Source organism: Monodon monoceros, unplaced genomic scaffold (genome assembly GCF_005190385.1).
Source record: "Monodon monoceros isolate NGI ecotype Baffin Bay Population unplaced genomic scaffold, NGI_Narwhal_1 Super_Scaffold_13, whole genome shotgun sequence".
In the NCBI taxonomy this organism is placed as follows: Eukaryota; Metazoa; Chordata; class Mammalia; order Artiodactyla; family Monodontidae; genus Monodon; species Monodon monoceros.
Window position 1 is genome coordinate 77,320,067 of NW_021703769.1, and position 23,878 is coordinate 77,343,944.

Sequence of the window (23,878 nt, forward strand, 5' to 3'; positions counted from 1 at the left end):
CACTGAGGCGCTTTCTGGCTCAGGTGTGAACGACTCTTCTTGAGACCCCTTTTGGGTGAAGTAGGGGCGGTTCCACCAGGACTCCAAGTGGACACAGCATAAGGAAAGACGGGAGGGGACATAGGGACCTCCTCCTCTTCCAAACTCTAGACCCGCGGGAGCTCCAGGCCAGCGTTCTCACACCTGTCACATTGATTATGCTAATTTAAGACAGCCCCATCCACGCCCACACGCCACGAGGCCCCGCCCCTCGAGCGACCTATCGTGGTTGGGGGCGGGGCTATGCTAATGAGCCGGCCTGGCCCCCAAGGGCTGCACGGGCAGCTGCACCTAGCCCAGGCGAGGCGGCGGCGGCTATGGCCACGGCCGGAGCGCTGGCGGGTCTGGTCGCGGGCTTGCAGGGCCCGCGGGTCGTCCCCAGCCCGGATTCGGACTCAGACACAGACTCGGAGGACCCAAGTACCCGGCGCAGCGCAGGCGGGCTGCTCCGCTCGCAGGTCATCCACAGCGGTCACTTCATGGTGTCGTCGCCGCACAGTGACTCGCTGACCCGGCGGCGCGACCAGGAGGGGCCCCTGGGGCTCGCCGACTTCGGGCCGCGCAGCATCGACCCCACACTCACCCGCCTCTTCGAGTGCATGAGCCTGGCCTACAGGTGAGGGGGGCTTCGGGGCCGACGACCTCGGCCCTCCATGGCGGAACCGCGCGCTGGGGCCCCGGACACCCCACCCGGCCCCCAGCCTTGGTCCCGGCTGCTCTCAGAGACTCCGGCGACATCCTGGATACCCTCCTCTTCCCAGCCCGGAGCGTCCTCTGACCCCGGCCCAGCCCACTGGCCCCCGACATGCTTGCGCGCCTCCTGGTTCCCATTCCTCAACACCAAGACCCCCTTCCCTAAGGCTGGGATCTCCTGCCCTCCACCTCGACCTCCGTAGGCCCACCACGGGCCTCTCTCTCCCGTCCCGACCCCTCTGCCCCCAAAGAATGCCCCCAGGGCATTCCTTGCGCTCCCAGGACCCTAGGCCATCCTAACATTCCCACCCTCCACTCCGGGGGCCACTCCACCGGACAACCTGCAGCCTTCCGCTCCCAACGCAGCAGTCCCCGCCCAGGCCCGCTCTATTCTTGCACCCTCGCGATACACCTCGCGCCCATGTTGTCCCAATTCATAGCCAACGTCGACTGAAACCCAGTCTCTCGTCCACCCTGCACCCCTCAATTGCCGGGACACCTGTTCTTGACCTGCTACGTCGAGGGTGGCGGGAGGAGGGTGCCCCGGCCGGCCCAGAGGGGCGCAACTCTTAGTTTCCCAGCCGTGGTCCGGCAGTGGGTGTTGCAGGCCGCGCGGGGTTGGTCTCCGGGCGGCGTGGCCTCGCCCACCCGGGTCGCCACGCGAGGCTGAGCGCCTAATGTTGCCTGGGACCCCTGATTGGCGCGTCGCAGAGCACGCCGGCCGCGCCCGGCCCCAGCTCCACTCCTGTGTCCCAGGGGAGGGCGCGAACCGGGGTCCTGGCTCAGTGCCCCGGAGAGCAAAGTTCCCCGGAGCGGAGGGACCAGGATAAATTATCAACCGAGAACCGTAGGGGAGAAAGGGGGATCGGCCAGCCTTGATCTTTTCTCTGTGTAAATATTCCTCTTCCTCTGCGGCTCCTCCTCCTCTTCTGAGAACCGCTGGCTACAGACCTGCACTTGCTCTGACTGGGATCCAGAGCTGGGGTGGGGGTTGGGGAAGAGTGTTGCCCACCCCCCACTGTGGCGCCCAGCCTCGACTCCATTGGCTGGACGCTTTGTAACCTTGGCCCACACGCTCTGGCCCCGGGCCCAGGTCGTGTTGCAATCTGATCATCCAGAGCGCCAGACCTGTGTGGAAAGTTCAAATTCCCATCCCTTCCTCCCGCCCCTCCTCGGACATCAGGGGACCTCCTGGGAAAGGGCATCTAAGGTCACGGTACACCAGATTTGGGCACCCCTGCTCCCCAGACTCCCCCAGGGTCCCCCTTTCCCCATCCATTCCCAACTTAAGCTTTCTGCTTTACATTACACAGTGCTCTGCCTGGGCTGGCCCATGCCCCTATCTCAGACCACAGTGACCAAAAGGGGAGGCTCAGGGGAAATGGCAAGGCCGGGCGCAGAGCACACTCCAAGAACTGCCCACACTAGGAGGCTGACTGGAAGCTGATGTGACCCCATTCAGGGGCAGCTGGGGTAGAGAGGGCTGGGCTTTCTCCCTAAACCCCCAGAATATTCAACCTCTGTGGCCCGCTCCGGGTGGGGTCCTAAGTGCCAGGGATGGTAGTGGCTCAGTATCAGAGGAGTCTTTGAGTTCCCCCATAGAGGAAAAAACTGAGGCTCAGACTGGGACAGTGTTTTAGCCCTTAAAGACCCCTAATTGTAGGGGTTCCTTGGAGGGGAGAGGATTGTGGAAGCTGGGGTATCCCAAGAGAGTAAGGAGATGGGCAGGGACAGCAAGGCAAGGAGTCCAGAGGTGCCAGGAAGAACTGGCCAGCTTGACCCGGAGAACAGCCTGTAGACGTCTGACCAGCTTTCACCCTCAGCAGGGCTGTATGGGCAGAGAGAGGACTGCTGCACTGGGAGGAGGCCCGTGTTCCGTGGTTCTGCGGGTGGAACCCTCAGGGAGGCAGGTTCTGGTAGTTCCAAGAAAACACTTGTTCATGGTCAGAGCTGGCTAGCTATGGAAAGAATGGCCTCAGGAGTGAGGTGGAGCAAGCAGGACTCTAAGGAAATTTCCAGGGAAATTTCCACAAGGTAGATATGTGTGTGTGGGCAGGGGAGGGTGGGGTGTTCTGAGTTTTCTCCATCCCATCCCCAAGATTCCCAGAATTTCTATTGCTCGTAAGAATCCCTTGAACCCTGGTCACAGGCTTTTGGCTCCAGGCTGGGCCCCTCTCCTCCCCTCCCAGCCAACAGGCCCAGCACAGACCAAATCCTTTCCTCCTGGGTGTGGATGTCACTGTCTCACCTCCCCCAGCCCTGCCTGGCCACAAACGCTGTAGCCTCAGCAGGGAAATGGAGGAGGGAGGGCAGGCAGGCTGGGGGTAGGGCGCTGGGTGATCAGAGTGGGCTGGGAGGTTGCTGGGATACAGGCTGGGGCAACAAACTCAGGAGTGCCCCCAGGTGCCACAGAAGAAGCTGGCCCAGGAGGTATCAGAGTGCCCCTACTCCATGTCTCCCTTCTAGACAGATGGTGTTTATCTGACTTAGGAGGGAAAGGGGCCAGCCAGCGGGCCCGGGTGCTTGGGCCATGTGCTCTATTTGGGTAATGAGGCCTGTTGTGCCTGGGGGTAGCAGTCCCCCCCCAACCCCAGAGCAAACACAGGAGCTTGGAGACCAGAGAGTAGAGGGGACCCAGTGACCCATGCACTCAAGGGGCTGCAAGAGCCAGACTGCCACCCACCTGCCCCTCACCCCCAGGAACTGGGAGAGGGCCCTGGAGAGAGCAGGCCTGGCGTTCTGAAAGACTAAGCCTTGGGGCCTCAGCCTTCCCTGTGAGCAAGGGTTGGAGAAGCTGGGCCAGAGGGGACTCATGCATAACTCAGCTTGTGAATCATGAGGAGCGGGGGAGGGGCCAGCAGGGGTCTAAGACCCTGAACATCTTGGCCTCCTAGGCCAGCTCCCCGGGGGTGGCAGACTTGGCCTGTGCCCATCAGGACCCTGAGAGTCAAGCCCCTCACCTGGTAGAGCCCTTCCGTCTCATGGATTTGATTGACTACTAGGGTTAGAGTCAGGGTCAGGGTTAGGATCAAGGTGCCCCCTGCCCATCACTCCACCATCCTAGCTGCCTTCCTTTGGGTGGGCCCTGGTGGCTATTGTGTTGCACACACCCCTGGGAAGGGGTGCACCTTCCAGGTCAGTCCAGATTGCCATCCTGGGATTCTGGGCTGGGCAGACACCAGAAGGGCAGTGAAAAGGCAGTGGCTGGCTGCTTGGAGGCTGCCTCTGGTGAAGAGGCTCCGTCTCTACTCAGACAAACCTTACTCATCCCCTAGGCCTAAGGGGGCCAGTGAGACTGGTGGAGAAAAAGCCACAGGTCCTGAGTGAGTCTCCATCATGTCATGTGACCTTGGGCATGTCCCCTTTGTTTCTTGACCCTCAGTTTCCTTAAGTAAGAAACAGGCGAAAACCCTCCTTAGCCAGCCTGTGAGATAGATGCCTGCGAGGCCAATGGGCATTGTCTTTCTGACACCTGAGCTGCTAAACAGATTTCAGCAGGTCTCACCAAAGAACACAGAGGCCCCAAGTGGGGACCTGGGAGAGTATTTTAAAGGTCTGCCTCTCAGGGTAGACATTTCAGGCAGGTTAGAGTGAGGGGCAGGATTTGGGAGGGGTGTCCATCAAGTTGCCCACCATAGATGAGCGCCTCGTGCATGGGAAGAAAGTGGAGCCAGCCCCCTCCAACCATCCCCTTTCCCCACGCCCCCCCTGACCCATCCCTTTCCCTCTGACAGTGGCAAGCTGGTTTCTCCCAAGTGGAAGAATTTCAAAGGCCTCCAGCTGCTGTGCCGGGACAAGATCCGCCTCAACAACGCCATCTGGAGGGCCTGGTATATCCAGTGTGAGTGGGCACCACAGGCCCCAGCAGGAGGGCTGGCAAAGGGGCTGCCCCGGAAACCCCCAGGGCCCTCAGGGCCAGCAGCCACAGAGAGCTTTGGGGGAGGCCAGGTCCCCAGCATCAGGACCCCTCAACAGCTTCTAAACCCAGAGGGTCTTGGGGGATGTGTCCCAAAGGGCGCTCTCCACTGTGAAGTTGGACACAGCAGGGGTCACCCTCCGGAAGTCCTAAAGTGAGCTGAGATTTGGGAAACAGTTCAAGGCCCATCCTGCATCCCATTCGTGTAGTCAGGTGCCTCGAATGCCAGGGTAGAAAGAGGCGCTCAGTACTATCCGGGCCAATCGCACCCCTTTGCGAAGGGGAAACTCAGATCCTGGTGGGTCTCTACCAGCCTTCCACTGACGTCCTTAGGTTCCCCACCATGGAGATTTGGGGGGAGGGGGCCCAGAGAGGCCATGTGGAAGGGACTCTGGTCTTGGAGTCACCCAGAGCTGGTTTCCCACCCTGTCTCTGCCCCTTGCTGGCTGTGTGACTGCAGGCAAGTTGTCTAACCTCTCTGAACCCATTTTTTCATCTATAAAATGAGGCCAAGAGTCCTAACTTTGATGGCTGGCATGGGGATAACGGGTATGAACAGGGCTGGCACGAAGTTGGTGCTTAATAAATGATGGTTAAATCCGATGTACCCTTGAGGAGGTCACGGTCATTCATTTGGGGATACAAAACCCACCTATGCCCCATGGCAGGGTAGCAGAGGCTGAGAGACCTGTGCTGGACCTTGTCCAGCTCAGTAAGGTCCTCCTGTAGGATCAAAGGCTGCACTGAGCTGGGAACACACAGCGTAGGAGGGACCACACACGGTATTCTCTGTAGTGGCCCCACTGGATTCCATTCAAGCAGAGAAAACAAGTGGGGTTTTTTTGTTTGTTTGTTTTTGGTTTCTATTCATCTTTGTGCCTGGCACTTTCCTAAATCGTCTTATTTAAGGCTTCCTAGCAACCCTGGGAGATAGGTTTTATCACCCCCATTTTATGGATGAGCAAGTGAGACCCAGAAGGCGAGTGACTTACTCAGGGTCACTGAGCATAAAAGGAGCAGAGCTGTGACTGGCTGTGAGTTCAGGGCTCTGCAACTCAGCCCAGCACTCCTTCCACTGCTCCCAGCTGTCTGGCTTCCAGCCCTCGCCTGAGAATGTTAAGGACGGGCCCTGCCCAAACCAGGAAGCTGATAGGCCGGGGGGGGAGAACTAACTCCCTCACCCTCCCACCCCACCCCGAGCTTTCACCCTCTACCCTTTCCCCTCAAAGCTGGATGGGGTGCAGACCCTTCTCTCTGCAGAAGGAATTTCTGATGCCACCCAGGGGTCCTCACCCAGCTTGTGGCACAAGTTGATGGAAGGACCCCAAGTTCTAAGTCAGAGGGGGGTTGAGTCAAGTTCTAGCACACCCTAGCTGTGTGACCTTGGGCAAGTCCCTAGCCTCCCCCAGTTGGTGCTTGCTCATCTGTCGAGTGGGAATCATAATAGATCCTATTGCTGAGGTTTGCTGTGAGTTTTCAGCGAGATAGATGGTCCGTATCTCAGCACAGGGCCTGAAACACACAAGGGCTCCCTGAAGGTGAGCTGCTGGGATTTACTACTATTATTGCGATAATAGCAACAGCAGGCCTCTAACCAATGTCAGGACTCCTCCTCCCTGAACACGGAAGGTTTGAAGGGGGGCTTCAGGAAAGGGGGAGGAGTGGGGTTGCTGGAGGGCTGCCTGGCTCCTCCCCCTCACACCCCCACCCTTTCGGCAGGCTCCTGACCTCCAAGAGCCCTTCCTTTTCCACACCCCCAAGTCATCTTGATTTCCTCTGATATCCCAGAGCACCTCTCATGAGCTGACTCTCCACCTTGCTTTAGCTCATGTGATGTGTGTGCTTTCCTGTCTCTCCCACTAAGCTGGGAGATTCATCCCCGATTCATTCATGGATCCCCTGTCCCAGCATCTATCCCAGCATAGGTGCAAGGGCCTAGGAGGCTGCATGAATGGATGAACTTATCATTGTTAAATAAAGCATGTCCCAGCTCTAGGAAGCCACATGATCCCTGCCCTTCTGTCCAGAGCACAGGGTTGCCAAGTGGGGGAGGGCAGAGCCTGACCAGGCCTGCTCAGCACTGACTCTCTGGGGGCCCTGGGCAAGCCCAGTCTTTCCTGGTGCTCATATCCTCAACTAGGCAGCCAGGAACAGATACTCTGAGATCCTCCTTGCTCTAACCCCCAGGAGTCCACGCAGCCTGGACTGCTGTGTGCCAAGCTCTGTGCCAGATGTAAGGATTTGGGGCTAAAAGCAACAGCTTCTGCCTTCACTCCCAACGGAGAGGCCAGCATGTAGAGAAATGGCCAAGGCAGGGTGGAAAGTGAGGCACATGGGACCATGGGGTTTCAGACAAGGGAAAGCTTCCTAGAACGGGAGCAGCCCTAGGCTATCCTGATGGGAGGGCAGACGTGATGAGGCAGAGGGAAGGGAAGGGGATTCCACGTAGAATAAAACCAGAGGGCTGTTGTGGGGGGGTGGTTAGGGTCTGGCTTCAAGGTGGGTCATATGAAGGCAATGGAAAGGCAGGAGAAGCAGTGGGGCCAGTCCCGGAGGGCTTGGAAGCCAAGCTAAGGGGTGTGGGCTTTATCCTGGAGGTTCAGGGAGCCATGGAGGGGTTTAGGCCTGTACTGCCCTTTAGGAAGAATTGACTTGGCCACAGCAGGAAGATGGGCTGGAGAGCATGAGGCTGGAGTCAGGGAGGTCTAGGCGAGAAATGACACCAGACCAGGGGGAACAGTGAGAATATGGAGGGGAGGGGACGGTGGAAGAAATGCCACACACCCTTGGGATTGAGAGGGTTAGTCCAAGGATTAGATGGGGACACTGGGAGACGGTGGGGAGCTGGGAGACTGGGAGGCAGTGTTGGGAGTCCAGAGGAGGCTTGGGCTTGGGAGGGAAGTTCCCAAACGTCTGAGAGTGATGTTTTGAGACTTCCTAATGGAGGTTCCCCAGGCAGCTGGAAGATGGGTCTGAAACTGGAAAGGAGCAGGGTGAGAGAGGCTAGGGGGAGTGGGCCAGGCAGAAGGGCCAGTGAAAAGTTGCCAGGGAGGTAGGAGAACAGAGGGAAGGTTCCCGGGGCTTAGGGAGGAGGAGGGTGCCCTGCAGCCAAGGTCTCGGAGAACAGGACTGCGGAGGGCCAGAGCCTTGAGTTCAGGAGCTGGGCCAGCGGGGTGGGTGTGTGGGCAGGTGCTGAGGTACCGGCGGTGACAATGCAACTGGGAGGGCAGAGGTGGATGTGGTGAGTGACAGGTCTGCCAGAGTCTGGGAGGAAAGCAAAGGGGTGATGGGAAGAAATTTAGCTTGTTGGGAAGCAAAGGAAGGGGAAGGTTTGAGAGGTAAAGGAGAGCCTGGAATTTGTTTATAGGCCAAAAAGGAGCCTGGAGAGAGATAAGGTTGAAGACAGGGATGGGAGTGGAGGAGGCAGAGAAAGGGCTCAGGCAGGTGGCCTGAAGTGGGCCAGCGGTGGCTCTCAGATGGAATTGGGTATCCTGAAGCAGGGGACCAGGGCTCTGGACCTCTAGCCCGCCAGCCTGACCAGGACCTTCTTGGGGCAATTAACTTCGTGTGGCCCAACAATGCCATTCAGCAAGCATTGCCTGCGCACCTACTAGGCTCCCAAGGGGGCAGATGGGGTGTGGGAGGTTTGTTTTACAGGGTCTCATAGAAGAGGGAGATCTGGGAGAGCTAGAGCAGGCAGCAAGGCTTCCTGGAGGAGGTGGCACTTAATCAGAGCATGGAAGGCCAAGCAGGATTTCATAGTGTGTGGCACTTGAGTCCCAGTCCCCTTGGAGTGGGAGATGAGGGAGCTGGACACCCCTGACCTGGCGCTCTTCTCTCAGATGTGGAGCGGAGGAAGAGCCCCGTGTGTGGCTTCGTGACCCCCCTGCAGGGGCCTGAGGCTGATGAGCACCGGAAACCGGAGGTAGCTGAGACCACGGGACCAACCACCTGCCGCCCCACCAAGCCAGGCCCCTCCTGCCCATCACTCCTCATGCTGAGCGGGAGGGGCTGGCCCAGAGGGAGACTGGGTGAGGGGTGGGGTCAGTGCCACCCCTCGCACTGAGTCCCCTATCCGGCCCTCCTCAGGCCGTCGTCTTGGAGGGGAATTATTGGAAGCGGCGCATCGAGGTGGTGATGCGCGAGTACCATAAGTGGCGCATCTACTACAAGAAGCGGGTCAGTGGGGGGCCCTTTCCCCTGCGACTTCTGGCCACGGCCTCTCTTGCAAGAGCCCCGGAGGGCTTCCCCCACAACCCCAACCCCGACCCTGTCCTCCATTAAGACCCAGGCCGACAGCGCCACCCAGTGGCCACAGGGCCTCCTCGCAACCTCCTTACCTCCCAGGGCCAAAGAGCTTCCGAGGGGAAGTGAGGGATCCGGTTGATCTGGGGGAGCTAGTGAGTAGGGAGGCCTTGGCGGGGAGCGATGGAGGAGCGGAAGGGGATCCAGTGTCCACCTTTGTGTGTTCCTGCAGCTCCGTAAGTCCAGCAGGGAAGGGGATCTCCTGGCCCCAAAGCAGGTGGGTGCTCCCTGGACCCAGAGAATGGATGCTTCCCTCTGGGTGGGCGAGGCAGTGGTGGTGGGGTGAGGGTGGGACGTGAGTGGAGTGGGTGTGTCCTCTGGTTGATTAATTGAGCTTTTCTTCTCTTGGGAAGGGCAGCATTGGAGCGCAGTGGTGGGAAGACCCCAAGCCTTCTGGTTCACTAAGCAAGTGGTGGGGAAGCATGGGGCTCTAAGAACTGGGGACCCAGGTAGGGAAAAGTGTAGGGGCAGGAAGGGACCCTCATCTCTTCAGCAGGCCACCCCAGCCTCTCTCCTGGGAGGAGTTGTTGGAGGCCAGTGGGGTGACCCTAGCCTTTCAGGCAGCAAACTGGGTCCACCGGAGAGAGGAGAGGAGGGGCTGTATGCAGAGAGGCCCCCTGGATGGCTGACCACTTCATCCCCCAGGCAGGGGGCAGTGGGAGACCCCTGTGTCTCCAGACTGGGAAGGAGTAGGGCAGTGGAGCCCACCTGGGGCTGCTGACATCTCTGTCTCCTCAGGTGGAAGGGGGGTGGCAGCCACCGGAGCGATGGTGCGAGCAGCTCTTCACCAGCGTGGTGCCCGTCCTGCTGGCGGGCCCAGAGGAGGAGACCAGCGGGCGGCAGCTTCTGGATCTCGATTGCTTTCTGTCCGACATCTCCGACACACTCTTCACCATGACTCAGCCCGGCCCTACACCCCTGCATCTGCCCCCCGAGGACGGTGAGGGGCTGCGCCAGGAAAGGGAGGCCTGAGGGGATCCGTGCAGCCAAGGGAGGATGGCCAGGCATGGGTGCCCCCACTCCGCCCTGCCCGATGCTGCTGACATCACCACTGCCCCCTCCAGCCTATGTTGGCAACGCTGACATGATCCAGCCAGACCTGACGCCTCTGCAGCCCAGCCTGGATGACTTCATGGAGATCTCAGGTGGGGCAGGCCCCTCCTCCTGGGTGAGTGGATGGTCAGGGTCAGTGAGAGGAAAGCCCCAGTACGCTTGAGACCTCAGGCCAGTCCCAGGCCCCTCTGGGAGGGCGGATGATCTGGGTGATTTCTGAGGGATCTTCCTGGTCTCCCTTTGTCTGGCCTTGGGATGCAGGTGCCGTGGCCTCAGGTGAGAGCAAGCCAGACAGGGTACCTAGCAGGGGACAGGGGACCAGGAGCGTTGAAGCTGCAGGCTCTGGGGAGTTCCCAGGAGAGCAGTAGATGCTGGGACTCTCTCAGGGGAGAGAGGGTCTTTGATGGCTCTCCTTTGTTTGGGTCTATTTATCAGTATTTATATAATTCATTAAAAAAACTATTTATTAAAGAACATTTCAAGCATACACACAGGTAGGGAGAGAGAGGAGTTCACTGACCCTCATTGAATCTCACCAACGTCAACATTTATCAACTCTTGGCCATTCTTATCTCATCTAGACCTCACCCAATTCTCCCCTCCTATGTTATTTTTAAGAAAATCCCAGGAATCATATCTTACAAAGCATTCTTTAAAGTAGCCCTTGGCCCTGGCTCCCTCTCCTGAACCCCAGGGCCACCAGTTGCTGCTTTCTCATGTCCCTCCAGAGATATCGTGTCTATATAGCACATGTGGACCAATGTCTCTTCTTGTCTCTGTAGCAGCCTGTTTCTCGCATTGCTTTCTTCACTTAGCTGTAGACCTTGGAGACTGCTGCTGATAGCCACACACTTAGGGGGCTCCGGAGCCGTGCTGGGGGTCAGACGTGGAGGCTCCGCCTGTCTCAGCTGAGGCCTTGGGTGCAGAAAGGGGGTTCCTGGGATAAAGGCTTGCATTGGGTGACCCCTCCACTCCTTCCTGACTGGCAGGGTCCTGGGCCTGTCAGTTAAGAGGTGGAAGCCTATGGGGCGGGGACGAGGGAATGAGGAACCACCCCCATGCCTGCCTGGGTGGGGGCTGGGGGCTGCGGGGACAGCAGTGTTGATGGCAGTGCCCTGGGAGCAGACCAGCCTGGGAGGGCAGCAGCCCCGTCTGGGCACACAGACCCCTGCCGCAGGTAGGAGCCCAGCCGCTGCCCCCCAAACCCGGGCTCTGGGCAAAACCTGATCGACTGGGGCTGGGAAGCGACTTCTCTCAGCGCAGGGTGGCTGCCAGAGTGGGGGCCAGCGAGGGCAACCTACGGTAGGGGGTGTGGGTCGCACAGGGGAGGTGGCTAGTGTGGCCCCCTTAAGCGCTCCGTGAACTGGGAGGGCAGGGAGCGCCAGGGCCGTCAGGGCTGCCGCTTGGTCCCCAAGAGCTCCTCACTTGAGAGGAAACCTAGTGAGGGGGCCATAACTCTGTGGAGGGAGGGGGCTTGGTGGAGGGGCTCAGGGAGCAGGGAGAGGCTGGCTGAGGGCCACTCGGGGAAGCACTGGGCGGGGGAGGGGCTCAGCCAGGGGATGGCAGGTCAGTGGGGGCGACAGGGTGGGAGGGCTCCGCGGGTGGCTGGGACTCGGAAGTACCTCCTGCGGGCGTGGGGTGGGGACACGCCGTGGTGAGGGGACGTGGTGACTCAGGCTGGGCTGGGCTTGCTGCTCTGTGAGCCCCACCGAGTTCTGGGGAGTGGGCGGCACGGTGAGCAGCAGCTGTTCTGTGGCCCTGAGCATCCCGGGGCTACGTGATGAGGCCCGTGGTCCCTGGGGGCCGGGGGTGGAGGATCGGCAGCCGCTCACCCGCTGCTGCCCAGTCCTTCTGTGGAAGGGAGGCAGGAGGACAGCAAGAAGATCCCTTCGGACCTTGTGGCCGAGAAGGACACACAGACACACACAGACGTGGGTGCAGGGCAGACATGTACACACTGAGCACCTCACACCAGGGCAGGTGCACACGGACTCAGACAGAGCTCCAGACAGCGGGACCGACACACAGGGAGGCAGACAGACAGGTGCTACATGAGACTGACACACGCAGAGCCGGCCATCCAGCAGCACACGGGCCCCCAGTCACATGAGATGCACAAATAAGACCCGGTCAGCCTCGAGGTTTGGTGCTGGCTTATCCCACTCCTGAGTTTCCTTCGAGGGGGCCCCCGGGAGAAAGGCCTGACCACCTGTCTTGGTCAGGGGGCTGGGGTCCATCCAAGGCCAGTGGGGTCACGTCTGACCAGACCAGGAGGCCTTGGGAGCTGGTGCAGACAGGAGGCTGCTCAGGGTCAGAGAAAGGTGCCCGGAAGGGAGCGGGTGGGCAGGCGCACCCAGGCCCGGGATGTGGTTAGGCCCCAGGCAGCTGCTTCCCAAAACCAGAATAGCCTGGGGCTTACACAACCCGCACCTCAAACAATCTGGCTGCCCCGCTCCCCGCCAGCTCTTCCAGGCCTTCCAGCACCCCCTCACTCCTGCCCCTGCTCTGAGCCCACCCTCTGACCCCTGCTCTGACCCCCCTTAGTCCCTTCACCCACACTCCTGAGCTCTGTCCTTGTAGCCCTACCCATTGACCTTCCAGCAAACCCAACTTGTCCCAGACCCACTGACCTTCTGACCCCTCTCACCCCTAACTCACTCCGTGAACTCCTGACGCCATGATGCCCTTTTCCCCATCCTAGACCTCCTCCCCTTGGACCCCACCCTTTCCCTCCCCGGTAGTCTCCAGTACCAGTACCACCCCGCCCCACCACGTCCCCAGCAGAGCTGGTAACAGAAGCAGACAAGGCCTGGGATTCCCAGGCTGGGGGTGGGGAAGGGGGGCCTCTGGAGCCAGTTTTGGGGCTCGGTGGGAAGGCTGCTTCCTGGGGTGTCCCACTGACACCCCCGCACATCCCTCTGCTGTCTCCCACTCAGGCCCATCCCACCAGAGCCTCTGCTGTGGCTTCCCCTGAGTGAGACAGAAACTCTCCCAGTTTCACAATCTCCTGTGGAAGGCGCCCCCTCCCTCGCCGGCCCCCACCCCACTGCCAGCCCAGCCTGGGGACAGGGCCAGCCCGCTGCTTCCAGCCGCGGCCTTAGCCCTGACAGCTGCCACCCTGTGTGTCTGAATTACAGATTTCTTCACCAACTACCGCCCCCCACAGACACCTACACCCTCAAGCTTCCTGGAGCCCCCCAGCTTCGGCCCCATGGCTGACCCTGTCCTCAGCAGTGGGATCCTGGGCTCGGAGGTGCCCTCTGCCTGCTCGGGCATGACCCACCTCTCGGGACATAACCGCCTGCAGGTGAGCTCACCCTGCCCAGCTCACCTGCCCACACCCCGGAGGTATTCAGGGTACTTCCTGAGTATGCTCAGTCCAACAAGAGAGACTGGAGGGGGAGAAAGACCCCATCTGTGGCCTCCAGGAGGGCACCGTTCAGCTGGGGAGGAAAGACCCTTGTGAAGCAGAACTGACAAGATGGTTGGGGGGGAGCCTGAGGACAGAGGAGCGTGGAGCTGGGCTGCTTGTGGAAGACTTCCTGGAAGAGGGGGGAGTTCTGGGCCTTAATGAATGACTTGGGTTTGGGCAGAAGAAGAGACCAGTAGAGGGGAGGAGAAGCAGGAACGGAAGCATGGAGGCCGAAGCTGAGCGTGTGCATTTAGGAAGCAGTGACTCCATCATTTTGGTTCAGGAACTCCCAGGCCCACTTCAGATGTTGCCCCCATGATGCTAGGATAGTTGCCTTTTCCCTCCGTTATCAGACTTCTCAGGCACTAGCATAGTTCATTGTTTGAGAGGTCTCTCTCCTTGACTAGACTGTGAGCTCCTTGCTGGAAGGGCTATGCTTTACTCACCGCTGCATCTTCTCATACTTAGCACAGTTCAAGCACATTAACGGCACTGGGTAAACGGTTGCCCAACGAGTGAGCAAGTGAGTGTGTGGATGGATGGGTGTGTTGGAGAATAGATCACTGGGTTGTAGATGGGGGTGGATGCTTACAGGTTGGTATATATATATAGGTAGGTGAGTGGTTGGTTGGATGGATGGGCTGGTGGATGAATTTGTAAATGAGTAAGTAGTTTGGTGGATCAATAAATGGGCTGGTGGATGGATGTGCGGCTGGTGAATATACAGATGGTGGATAGATGGATGGACTATGGGTGGGTTGGTGGGTGAGTGAAGGAAGTATAGGTGGTTGGATGGATTGGTGAATGGGTTAATACCTGGTAGGCTGGTAGAAATATAGGTAGATGAGTTAGCTCATAGATGAGAGAACAGATAGGTAGGTGAATGGATGGAGGATGGATGGATGGATATGGATGGATGGGTTGGTAAGTTATTTGGTGAACGAATGGGCAGGCAGGAAGATTGATGCTCTTTCTCATGCCTAATTTGTGCATAAATGGGTTCCACTCTTTCCCCTCATTAGATTATAATTTTCCTGGGGTGTGTGTCTGAGGCCAGGGACCATTTCTCCCAACTCTCCCAGTGCCCAGTCCAGAGCTCAGGCAGGGCAAGAGGCTGCCTGGGAGGCCTCAGAAAGGCTAGCTCTCTCCCCTGCTCTTTGTCCCCCAACCAGGCTCGGAGCAGCTGCCCTGGCCCTCTGGACTCCAGTGCCTTCCTGAGCTCTGATTTCCTCCTTCCTGAAGACCCCAAGCCCAAGCTCCCACCCACTCCCACACGCCCACCCCTCCTCCAATACCCCAGCCCTGCCAAGGGGCTTGGCCTGGAGCCCTGTGCCCCACCCCCTTTCCCTCCCATGGCTCCACTGCCTGCTATGCTGCAGGAAGAGCCTGTCTTCTCTCCCAGATTCTCTTTCCCTCCTGTCCCTCCTGCCCCGGGAGTGTCCCCACCGTCTGCTCCCACGGCCTTCGCACCCACCCCCCAGCTGGGTCCAGGCCCTGCCCCCGCCCCCTTCCCCTTAGACCTTCTACCCTCGGGGTATTCGGAGCCCCCGTTGGGGCCTCACTTCACCGTGCCCCAAGGCACGCGGCCCAGAGGCAAGCCCCCTACCCAGTCCCCCAGGGGGCGGAGGCCCAGCCCCCCCACCTTGGCCCCTGCCACTGCCGGGGGCAACAATCCTTGCCTCGCACAGCTGCTCACAGCAGGTGAGCTGGGAAGGGGACGTGGAGACCAGATGCCGAGACCAGATGCGGAGCTGGGAGCCTGTGGGATTAGAGGGTGGAGGCTAAGGGGCAGGCTCAGCCGGAGGGCAGGTGGCAAGGAATGAGGGACCTGGGCCCTGAACCCAAAAGCGGTGTGGGCAGTGAGGAGGGGAGGGACGGGGTCTTGGGAGATGATGGGATGGGGGCCCCAGCAGCCCTCACAGTTCTGTCTGTGCACAGCCAAGCCTGAGCAAGCCCTGGAACCTGCGCTTGTGTCCAGCGCCCTCCTCCGGTCCCCAGGGTCCCCGGTAAGATGGCGGGCACTGGGAGGTGGCGGTGAACCCCGGGGCTTCACCCCGACTCTCTGCCCTTCTCCACCCCAGCAGGAGATAGCCCCCGAGTTCCCCTGCACCTTCTTTCCCCCGACCCCGGCCCCTACACCGCCCCGACCACCTCCGGGTCCAGCCACATTGGCCCCTCCCAGGCCCCTGATTGTCCCCAAAGCGGAGCGGCTCTCGCCCCCAGCACCCAGCGGTAAAGAGGGGTTGCAGGGATCGGGGAGCTCTGCGGGAGGGAGGGAAGGGAAGGAAGAAGGGGGGACTACATCTGGGGCCAGGATGAGAGGGCCAGGGAAATGGGACCCTCTCCCCTGTGTTGGTCTGTCTGTGGGTCTGTCTGTCTCTGACACAGGTGGTGAGCGGCGGCTGTCTGGGGAGCTCAACTCCCTGCCGGGCCCGGGGACTCTGAGCATGTGCATCTCTTCCCCTCAACGCAGCCTAAGCCGGGGCCATCCGGACAACAAGGTGGCACCATTTCTCACCCTAAGGTCTGTTTGCTCCCCACAGGCCCTCCCACGCCCCCTCCGAGGCTCACCCCGCCTTCTGCCCCCTCAGACCGAAAACCGGCGCATCACACACATCTCTGCGGAGCAGAAGCGGCGCTTCAACATCAAGCTGGGGTTTGACACTCTGCACGGGTTGGTGAGCACGCTCAGCACCCAGCCCAACCTCAAGGTGCGTCTCCAGCACAGGCTGGCACCCCCGAGCCCCAGGGCCCCATCGTGGAACACCCCAGGGCCCTCCACACACCCGGTTGCCTCCTCCCATCCCAGTGCCTCAGTGGGACCCAGGGTGGGGGACCCCCAGTCCCTGAGCCCAGCCCTACGGTGCTGCCGTAGATGAGCAAAGCCACCACGCTGCAGAAGACAGCCGAGTACATCGCCATGCTGCAGCAGGAGCGAGCCGCCAAGCAGGAGGAGGCCCAGCAGCTCCGGGACCAGATCGAGGCGCTCAATGCCGCCATCAAGTGGGTGGGGGGGGCCCTGCAGGCGCTGGGCCAGGGGGCCTGCTGCCTGGCTCCCCGCCCTGACCTGCCCCGTGCCCCCAGCCTGTGCCAGCAGCAGCTGCCTGCTACGGGAGTGCCCATCACACACCAGCGGTTCGACCAAATGCGAGACATGTTCGATGACTACGTCCGGACCCGCACACTGCATAACTGGAAGTTCTGGGTGGTATCCTCACTTGGCCAGTGGCGGGGTGAGCGCTGCAGGCGGACCAGGCTGGGCCCGACACAGGCTCCGCTCCCCGGGCCAGGCAGGGTCTCAGAGCTGATCCCAGAGGAAAGGGCTCCGATTCTATCCCCTCCTTCAAGGCCCCTGGCATCTTGGCCAGCAGCATTACCCAGTGATGGGCTGGGAGCAGAGGGAAACTGAGGGGGAGCCCCCTGGGTGAGGGGACCATAGCCCTGCCCTCAGAAAGTCCCAGGGGCAGTTTGGGAGAACCTAAACTTGGAGTAACATGACTGGGGTGGGCCTGTGGGAAGACATAGAATCTCTCACTCCCTTACCTGGTCAAGCCCTTGACTGAGCCAGGGCAGGAAGCCCAGGGATGGGGGACAGTCCAGCCCAGAAGGAAGGTCCTGGAGGAGCTGGGGGAAGGGCCTGAGAGCCAGAGAGCTGGGAGGGCCTTAGTGTATGGGAGGGCGGCTACAGTAGGAGTCCTTAGGGTTCAAGGCTGGACAGCGGCCAGATGTCAGGGCTACATGTGAAATGCGTGAGGGTACCAGCTGGATGACAGAACTGCTCCTTGACCTGGGTCCAGTTCAGCATCCTCATCCGGCCTCTGTTCGAATCCTTCAATGGGATGGTGTCTACGGCAAGCCTGCAGAGCCTCCGCCAGACCTCACTGGCCTGGCTGGACCAGTACTGCTCCCTGCCTGCTCTCCGACCAAGTACGTGAGCCACCTGCCAAGCCTCAGGGCAGGGGGTTCCACCCTACTCAGACCCCAGGTCCAGCCTGTCTTCACTGTGGCCTAGGGTTTTGTCCATCCCCACCATGCCCCCAGATGGGCCACCAGGACATCTGCCGACAGAGATCCTAGGAGGGGCTGACTGACAGTCTTGCTAACTAGTACCTCCCCCGATCCCTTTGTCTTCAGCATCCAAGGGTAGGGCCCTGACCCCAGAAAGTGTCTCTCCCTCTCTCTCTCTCTCTTCCCAGCTGTTCTGAACTCCCTACGCCAGCTGAGTACATCTACCAGTATCCTGACGGACCCGGACTGTATACCCGAGCAAGCCACACGGGCAGTCACAGAGGGTACCCTTGGCAAATCTGTATAGTGCTGGCCGGACCGTGCTGCTCACTCAGCTGCCCTGGGGCTGCTCTCCCTGGGCACTCCCCTTCTGCTCCGGGTCCCGGCTGTCAAGCAGGGTTTCTTCTGATCTCCTGGGAACCGGGAAGAACTGAGTTCCAGTCCCTGCTCTACTATAGCAACAATGCTGTGACCTGGGGAGATCATCCTCCCTCTTTGGACCTCCATTCTCCAGTCTGCAAAATGGGGACGGGGAAGCTTCAAGTAGAAGAGGATCCCAAGGCCTTAGCAGCTGTGGCGCTTGGGGGCCTAAGCTGGCAACTCGGGGAGTTTGAAAGTGGGAAGGGGACGATGCTTCCTTGTCACTCCCACCTGCTCCACCCACAGGTCAGGCACAGGCTTCTGTTTCTAAGCCGGGAAGGAGAAAAGGAGGTTCCTTCTCTCTGCTCCTCCACTGGTAGCCTGGACGGGCTGCAGGATGGCATCCCTGAGTAAAGCCAGGAATGTCTGATCCCAGGAGAGAGCAGGGCAGGGGGTGGCCAAGCCAGGGGAGGCATCTGGTATGTGTGTGGATGAGTGTGTGTGGATTTTGTAAAGAATTCTTGACCAATAAAAACAGAAACTGTCAGGGACTGTCAGAGTTTCTCACTCTGGGATGGAAAGAGAGCGGTTTGCAGTGGGAGGTGGCCTTGTAGAGGGCCTCGCTGGCCATGAAGGGACCTTAGCTTGTCCTCTGAGCTGGAAGCTCCTGGAGGATTTTGAGTGGAGGTGAAAGAAGATCAGACAGAGCTTCTTAACAGGATCCCTCTGGGGGCTGAGTTGTGAATAGGCCACAGGGAGTCAAGGGAGAGATGACAGACACTCAGCCTGGAAATCCTCTATGGCCAGGGGGAGGTTCAGAGAGGCTCACCACCTTCTACGTTGGAGGAGGGCAGAGCCGGGATCCCAGAGTGGAAGTGACAGGGCCTTCCATCCAAACCATCCAGAAGGAGGACGTTGCCTTAGCAGGTAGTGACGGCCTCACTGCGTGAGATGTGCAAGCAGAGGGTGGGTGGCCACCAGGTCGGGATGTCTTAGAAGGAACTGATACTGCAGATTGGAAGTTGGGGCAAATGGCCCCAATACTTCGTCGACCCTTTTTTTAATTTTCATTTTTGGCTGCACCGCTCGGCTTGTGGGATCTTAGTTCCCCGACCAGGAATTGAACCCGTGCCCCCTGCAGTGAAAGTGCCAAGTCCTAACCACTGGACCGCTGGAGAATTCCCTTTCATTGATTCATTTAACAAATATTTCCTGAGGGCCTACCACAGACCAAGCTATGGTCTTGGCCCTGGGGAATCTGTTCACCGCTGCACCCCTCTCCTCGTGGAGCTTACATTCAGGCCTGGCGAGTCCAAGCCCTCTCACGTGCTCAGAAACCTCTGGAGACGTTTGGGGAGACATTTGCAGGCTAGAAACAGGAGCCGGTCTTCTGGGGGCTTTGACTTTCCCTTAGTCATGTAGAATAATAATAACGATAACATGAGTAACTGCATCGTCATCTAGTGTTTACCACGTGCCAAGCACGATTCTAGGCACTTTATTTATATTCACCCACTAATCCTCTCCACACCTGCCTCTATAGGCCTGCGGTGAGAATTGAAGAGTAACTATTCATAAAGCACTTACAACAGTGCGTGGCATATAACGCGATGGAAGAGTTATCATAACGATTACTATTGTCCCCATTTTACAGATGAAAAATTGAGACAGAGAGAGGTTAACTAGCCCAAGTTTGCACAGTTTTTTTCCTGTTTTTTTTTTTTTTTTTTTTTTGCGGTACATGGGCCTCTCACTGCTGTGGCCTCTCCCATTGCGGAGCACAGGCTCCGGACACGCAGGCTCAGCGGCCATGGCTCACAGGCCCAGCCGCTCCACGGCATGTCAGATCTTCCCGGACCGGGGCACGAACCCGCGTCCCCTGCATCGGCAGGCGGACTCTCAACCACTGCGCCACCCCGGAAGCCCAGTTTGCACAGTTTTTGAGGTGCCCACCCAGACTGTCTTACTTCAGAGTTTCTGCTTTTAGCCACTTTTTACCATGCAGGTGACAGATGTACCCAGCCTTTAGGTGGTATTTGCTGCTGCAGACAAAGGCTTGAAGAGGGTCTCTGAAAGGTAAATACCTGGCCGTTTGTGTTCTGCTGTTTTCACCCACTCATCCTGCCAGGAAGGTCCCCATAAGACATCCCCTTGACCCCGTGTCCCACTCTAGAGGCCACCTTCCCTTAAGAGAGCCGTCTACACCGGCCTTCCCTCCTTCCCCTCCCATCTGCCCCCCGCCCCCTGCCTTTGGGCTCCTCCTTCCTCCCCCCTTCCTCCCCAGCCTCACCCCTGCACAGACTCTGCTCTCTCCAAGGTCACTTGGCTCCCTTATTGCCAAATCCAACAACCACTTCACAGTTCTCCTGGGCCTTCAGACCTCCTTCTTGAATCACTCTTTCCCTGCAGATCCAGAATTCTCGCCAGGCTCTCCACCTCCCTGGCAGTGCCTCCCCAGTCCCTGCTGTGGGAGCCTCTTCCTCGGCCCACTGCCCTTCTCACCCTATGGCAAGCCCTGGACACCGCCATCCCCTTCAGCCTCTCTGCTGAGGTCTCCCTATTCTGTATCTGCGCTGCCCTCTCCCCAGAGGGACACAACCACATATCTGACTGCCGCCCTGACGTCCCCCTCTGAATGTTCCACAGCTCCCTTAACCCTGAAGGAGCCAAAACAGAACTCATCATTTCCAAGACTATAGCTCACATTCTTCCCCCTCCAACCTGAACCTTTCCATGTTCCCCATGCCCAGGAAGGGTACCACCATCCAGACACTTGTGCCAACAGGAACAGTCATCTTTGGCTCTTCCCTATACCCCACTGCCCTGTGGTGTGTTGCCGAGGCCTGGCCAGTTTGTTGCAGGAGAGAATGGTCATGTCCCAGGTCACAGGTGAGTCCCTGGGATGGGTCACCAAGTGAGGGTCCTTGGCTTCGCACAGGAAAGAATTCAATAGCGAGCCATAGTAAAGTGAAAACAGGTTTATTGAGAGAGATACACATTCCATAGGCAGAATGTGGTCCGTCTCGGAAGGCAAGAGCAGCCCCAGGGTATGGGGTCGTCTCAGAAAATGAGAGCACCCCGAAATATGGGGTGGTTAGTTTTTATGGGCTGGGTAACTTTATAGGCTAACGAGTGGGAGGTTTATTCCAACTATTTTGGGAAAGGGGCAGAGATTTCCAGGAATTGGACCACTGCCCACTGTTTGGCCTTTTATGCTTGGCCTTGGAACTGTCACGGTGCCTGGGAGTATGTCATTTAGTATATGCTAACGTGTTAAAATGAGCATATAGTGAGGCTCAAGGTCTACTGGAAGTTAAATCTTCCGCCATCTTGGGTCTAGTTGGTTCTAAGCAGTTTTTGTTGTATCCTCAATGGCTATGTCATCCTTTTAATGGTTGTGCCCTGCTCCCTTCCCTTTTGTCTCAAGTTGACCTCATAAGCATCCATACACATGGCCACCTGACAGAATATCACTTTTTTTTGTTCTGTTTTTCTGTTTGTTTTTTGTTTTTGTTTTTTTGGTTGCATTGGGTCTTCATTGGTGTGCACAGGCTTTCTCTAGTTGCGGTGAGCAGGGGCTACTCTTCGTTGCGGTGTGCGGGCTTCTCATTCTGGTGGCTTCTCTTGTTGCGGAGCACAGGCTCTAGGTGCATGGGCTTCAGTAGTTGCGGCATGCGGGCTCAGTAGTTGTAGCACATGGGCTTAGTTGCTCTGCGGCATGTGGGATCTTCCCAGACTAGGGCTCAAACCTGTGTCCCCTACAATGGCAGGTGGATTCTTAACCACCATGCCACCAGGGAAGTCCAGAATATCACTTTTATGTAGACTCTTACATTAGCCTCTCGTATCCCTTACAGCTACGACTCAAACTTAAAAGTACATTTGAATAACTTGGGCCTTTTAAAAATCTTCTTGAGCAGGTCTAGTCTAGGCCAATTAAATCAGAATCCCTGTCTGTGGGAATTAGACATAAGCATTTTTAAAGGTGATTCCAATATGCGTTCAAGGTTAAGAACCACTGTAATGGAGGCTTTGAGCTGCAAATAACCTACATCTGGGGCTCAAGTTAGTTTAAAGCATTGGCTCTTACACTTTAGCGTACATCAGAATCACTTAGTAAGCTTGTTAAAATACAGACTGCCAGGCCTCCACCTCCAGAATGTCTGACTCGGCAGATATGGGATGAAGTCTAAGAATTTGCATTTTTAATGATGCTGGTCCAGGGCCCACACTTTGAGAACCACTGCTTAACCAATGAGGAAATGCATCATTTTACCTAACACAGAGGCCAGAGGTAGAGAGGCTCCAATCAATGCAAGGTGAATCTTCAATTGCAAATTGAAGTTGTGCTTCCATTGCTTCTCTGGCTCTTGCTTGCCTCTGATGAGGCCAGGTTTCTAGCAGATGGTCAAGGTGCTTTGCGACTGAGCCCTGCTATCCCTCCAGCCACACCTTTGCTCATGCTTTCCTTTCCCTCCTAGAATTCCCTTTTACCCTCTGTCTCCCCTGTCTAAATGCCCACCCCTGAAGGTACAGCTGAATCTCACTGCCCCTCAAAATCCATCGGCAGATCTCCCTCCCTGACCTGCCCAGTTTTCCCCTCTTCTGTCATTACTAACGTCCTTCTGAGTGTTAGCCTTGGATTCCAGCTGGGTTGTAGGAACTTGAGGGTAAGAGCAAGGCCCTTACTACAGCCCAGTGGCAAGGTGGGAAGGATAAGGATCTTGGAGTGTAGCAGACCCCAGTTTGACTCTGGTTCTATCCCTGGCTTCCTTGTTGACCTTGGGTAAGTTACTTGACCTGAGCCTAGTTGTGTGGTTTTTTTTGGTTTGGTTAAAGTTATTTCATGGCCTCACTTGTCTTAAAGACCACTATAAAGATCAACTGAACTTACAATGTAAAAGAATCTGGTAGTCTCAGCTGAGCCGTAGCCCTACTCTTGCTTGTCCCCCACATCGATAGACTGGAGTCACAGACCTGCACGTGTTTCCAGGTTCACTCTTTATCTGTGTCACCTCTGGAAAATCACTTAATGAGCATCTCCTAGAGCATCAGTCCCCTAATCTGTGGGGTGGGAACGTGAGAAGATTAAATGAAATGCAAAGCTCCTGGATCAGTAAATGTCACCTGCAAAATGCTTGGTGAATGAAATTCTGAAACGTACCCCTTTGTCTCTAGGAGAAAGTGGTTCATGGCTGGGCCTTCGGTTCTAAATAGCAAATTAAGGAGGAAAAGCCCCAGAATGCTCTGGACACCCCCTCCTAGCCCTCTCCACCCCCCTGCCCACAGCTGAGTCAATGCCAGTCTCCCCTTCTCCCCTCACCAAGGACAAAAGGGAAGGAAATGAGGCCACTTCACTTGCTCTCTGACTGGATCTGTCTCCTCACCCGAGGTTGTGGGTGAGTCCGTCTGTCATCTAGTCTCTGCAGCAGCCTCTGTCCTCATAGGATCCTTCTAAAGGCCAGAAGACCTGCACTGCCAGGAAGGGCTCCCTGGTGGCCATGGAAACGTTTGAATCTGGCATCCCTGACCCTGGCATTTCGACTCGCTCTGGGTTGTGGGCCTGGGAGGCCCACGGAGCATGCTTGTTCTGGGAATATTCCCTCTCCAGCTAGTCTGCTCCAAATTCTATCACTAGTCTTTCAGAATATCTCTTTTTTTGGTGAATAAACTCTGTAGATTGTATTAATGCCAATTTCCTGGTTTTGATATTGCACTATAGTTATGCAAGATGTTACCATTGGGGGAACCTGGGTAAAGGATACATGGAACCTTCCTCTTCATTTTTTTTCCCAACTACCTGTGAATCTATAATTATTTCAAAATTAAAAGTGTCTTGTTTAAAATCACCTTTTCAACTTCCTTTCTATCCCCAGGCCACCCCGAGTCCAGGCTCTTATCACCTCCCTCTTGAACCCTTGCAACCACCTCTTGGTTTTCCTTCTGTCTTTGGTCTTGGCACACACTAGTCCATCCAAAGAATCTCCAAGACCCCGATTTTGAGCTATATCACCCTGAAATAACCACCAGAATCTACTCTCTGTTTGCTGGATTGAGCTGGCACTCAAGGCCCTCCAGACCTTTCCAATCTT

The 23,878-nt window shown here is 57.6% G+C and overlaps 1 protein-coding gene across 11 annotated transcripts; it reads left to right on the plus strand.

Annotated features, from left to right (window-relative positions):
• The first annotated feature begins 309 nt into the window (after positions 1-309).
• Positions 310-18,329, plus strand: MLXIPL (MLX interacting protein like). Of its 11 annotated transcripts, XM_029221132.1 has the most exons (17): positions 310-655; positions 4,467-4,573; positions 8,491-8,573; positions 8,738-8,827; positions 9,126-9,170; positions 9,692-9,893; positions 10,018-10,098; positions 13,144-13,313; positions 14,591-15,119; positions 15,357-15,424; positions 15,500-15,650; positions 15,807-15,919; positions 16,010-16,129; positions 16,294-16,421; positions 16,503-16,626; positions 17,216-17,345; positions 17,615-18,329. In XM_029221132.1, exons 1-17 carry the CDS (start codon positions 357-359, stop codon positions 17,731-17,733), a joined length of 2,559 nt encoding a protein of 852 aa, XP_029076965.1. In that variant the 5' UTR covers positions 310-356; the 3' UTR covers positions 17,734-18,329. The 11 variants fall into 11 exon arrangements, with proteins under 11 accessions (XP_029076965.1, XP_029076963.1, XP_029076964.1 ...); XM_029221130.1 differs by having other exon boundaries at positions 312-655; positions 16,294-16,626; XM_029221131.1 differs by having other exon boundaries at positions 312-655; positions 15,503-15,650; positions 16,294-16,626.
• The last annotated feature ends 5,549 nt before the right edge of the window (positions 18,330-23,878 follow it).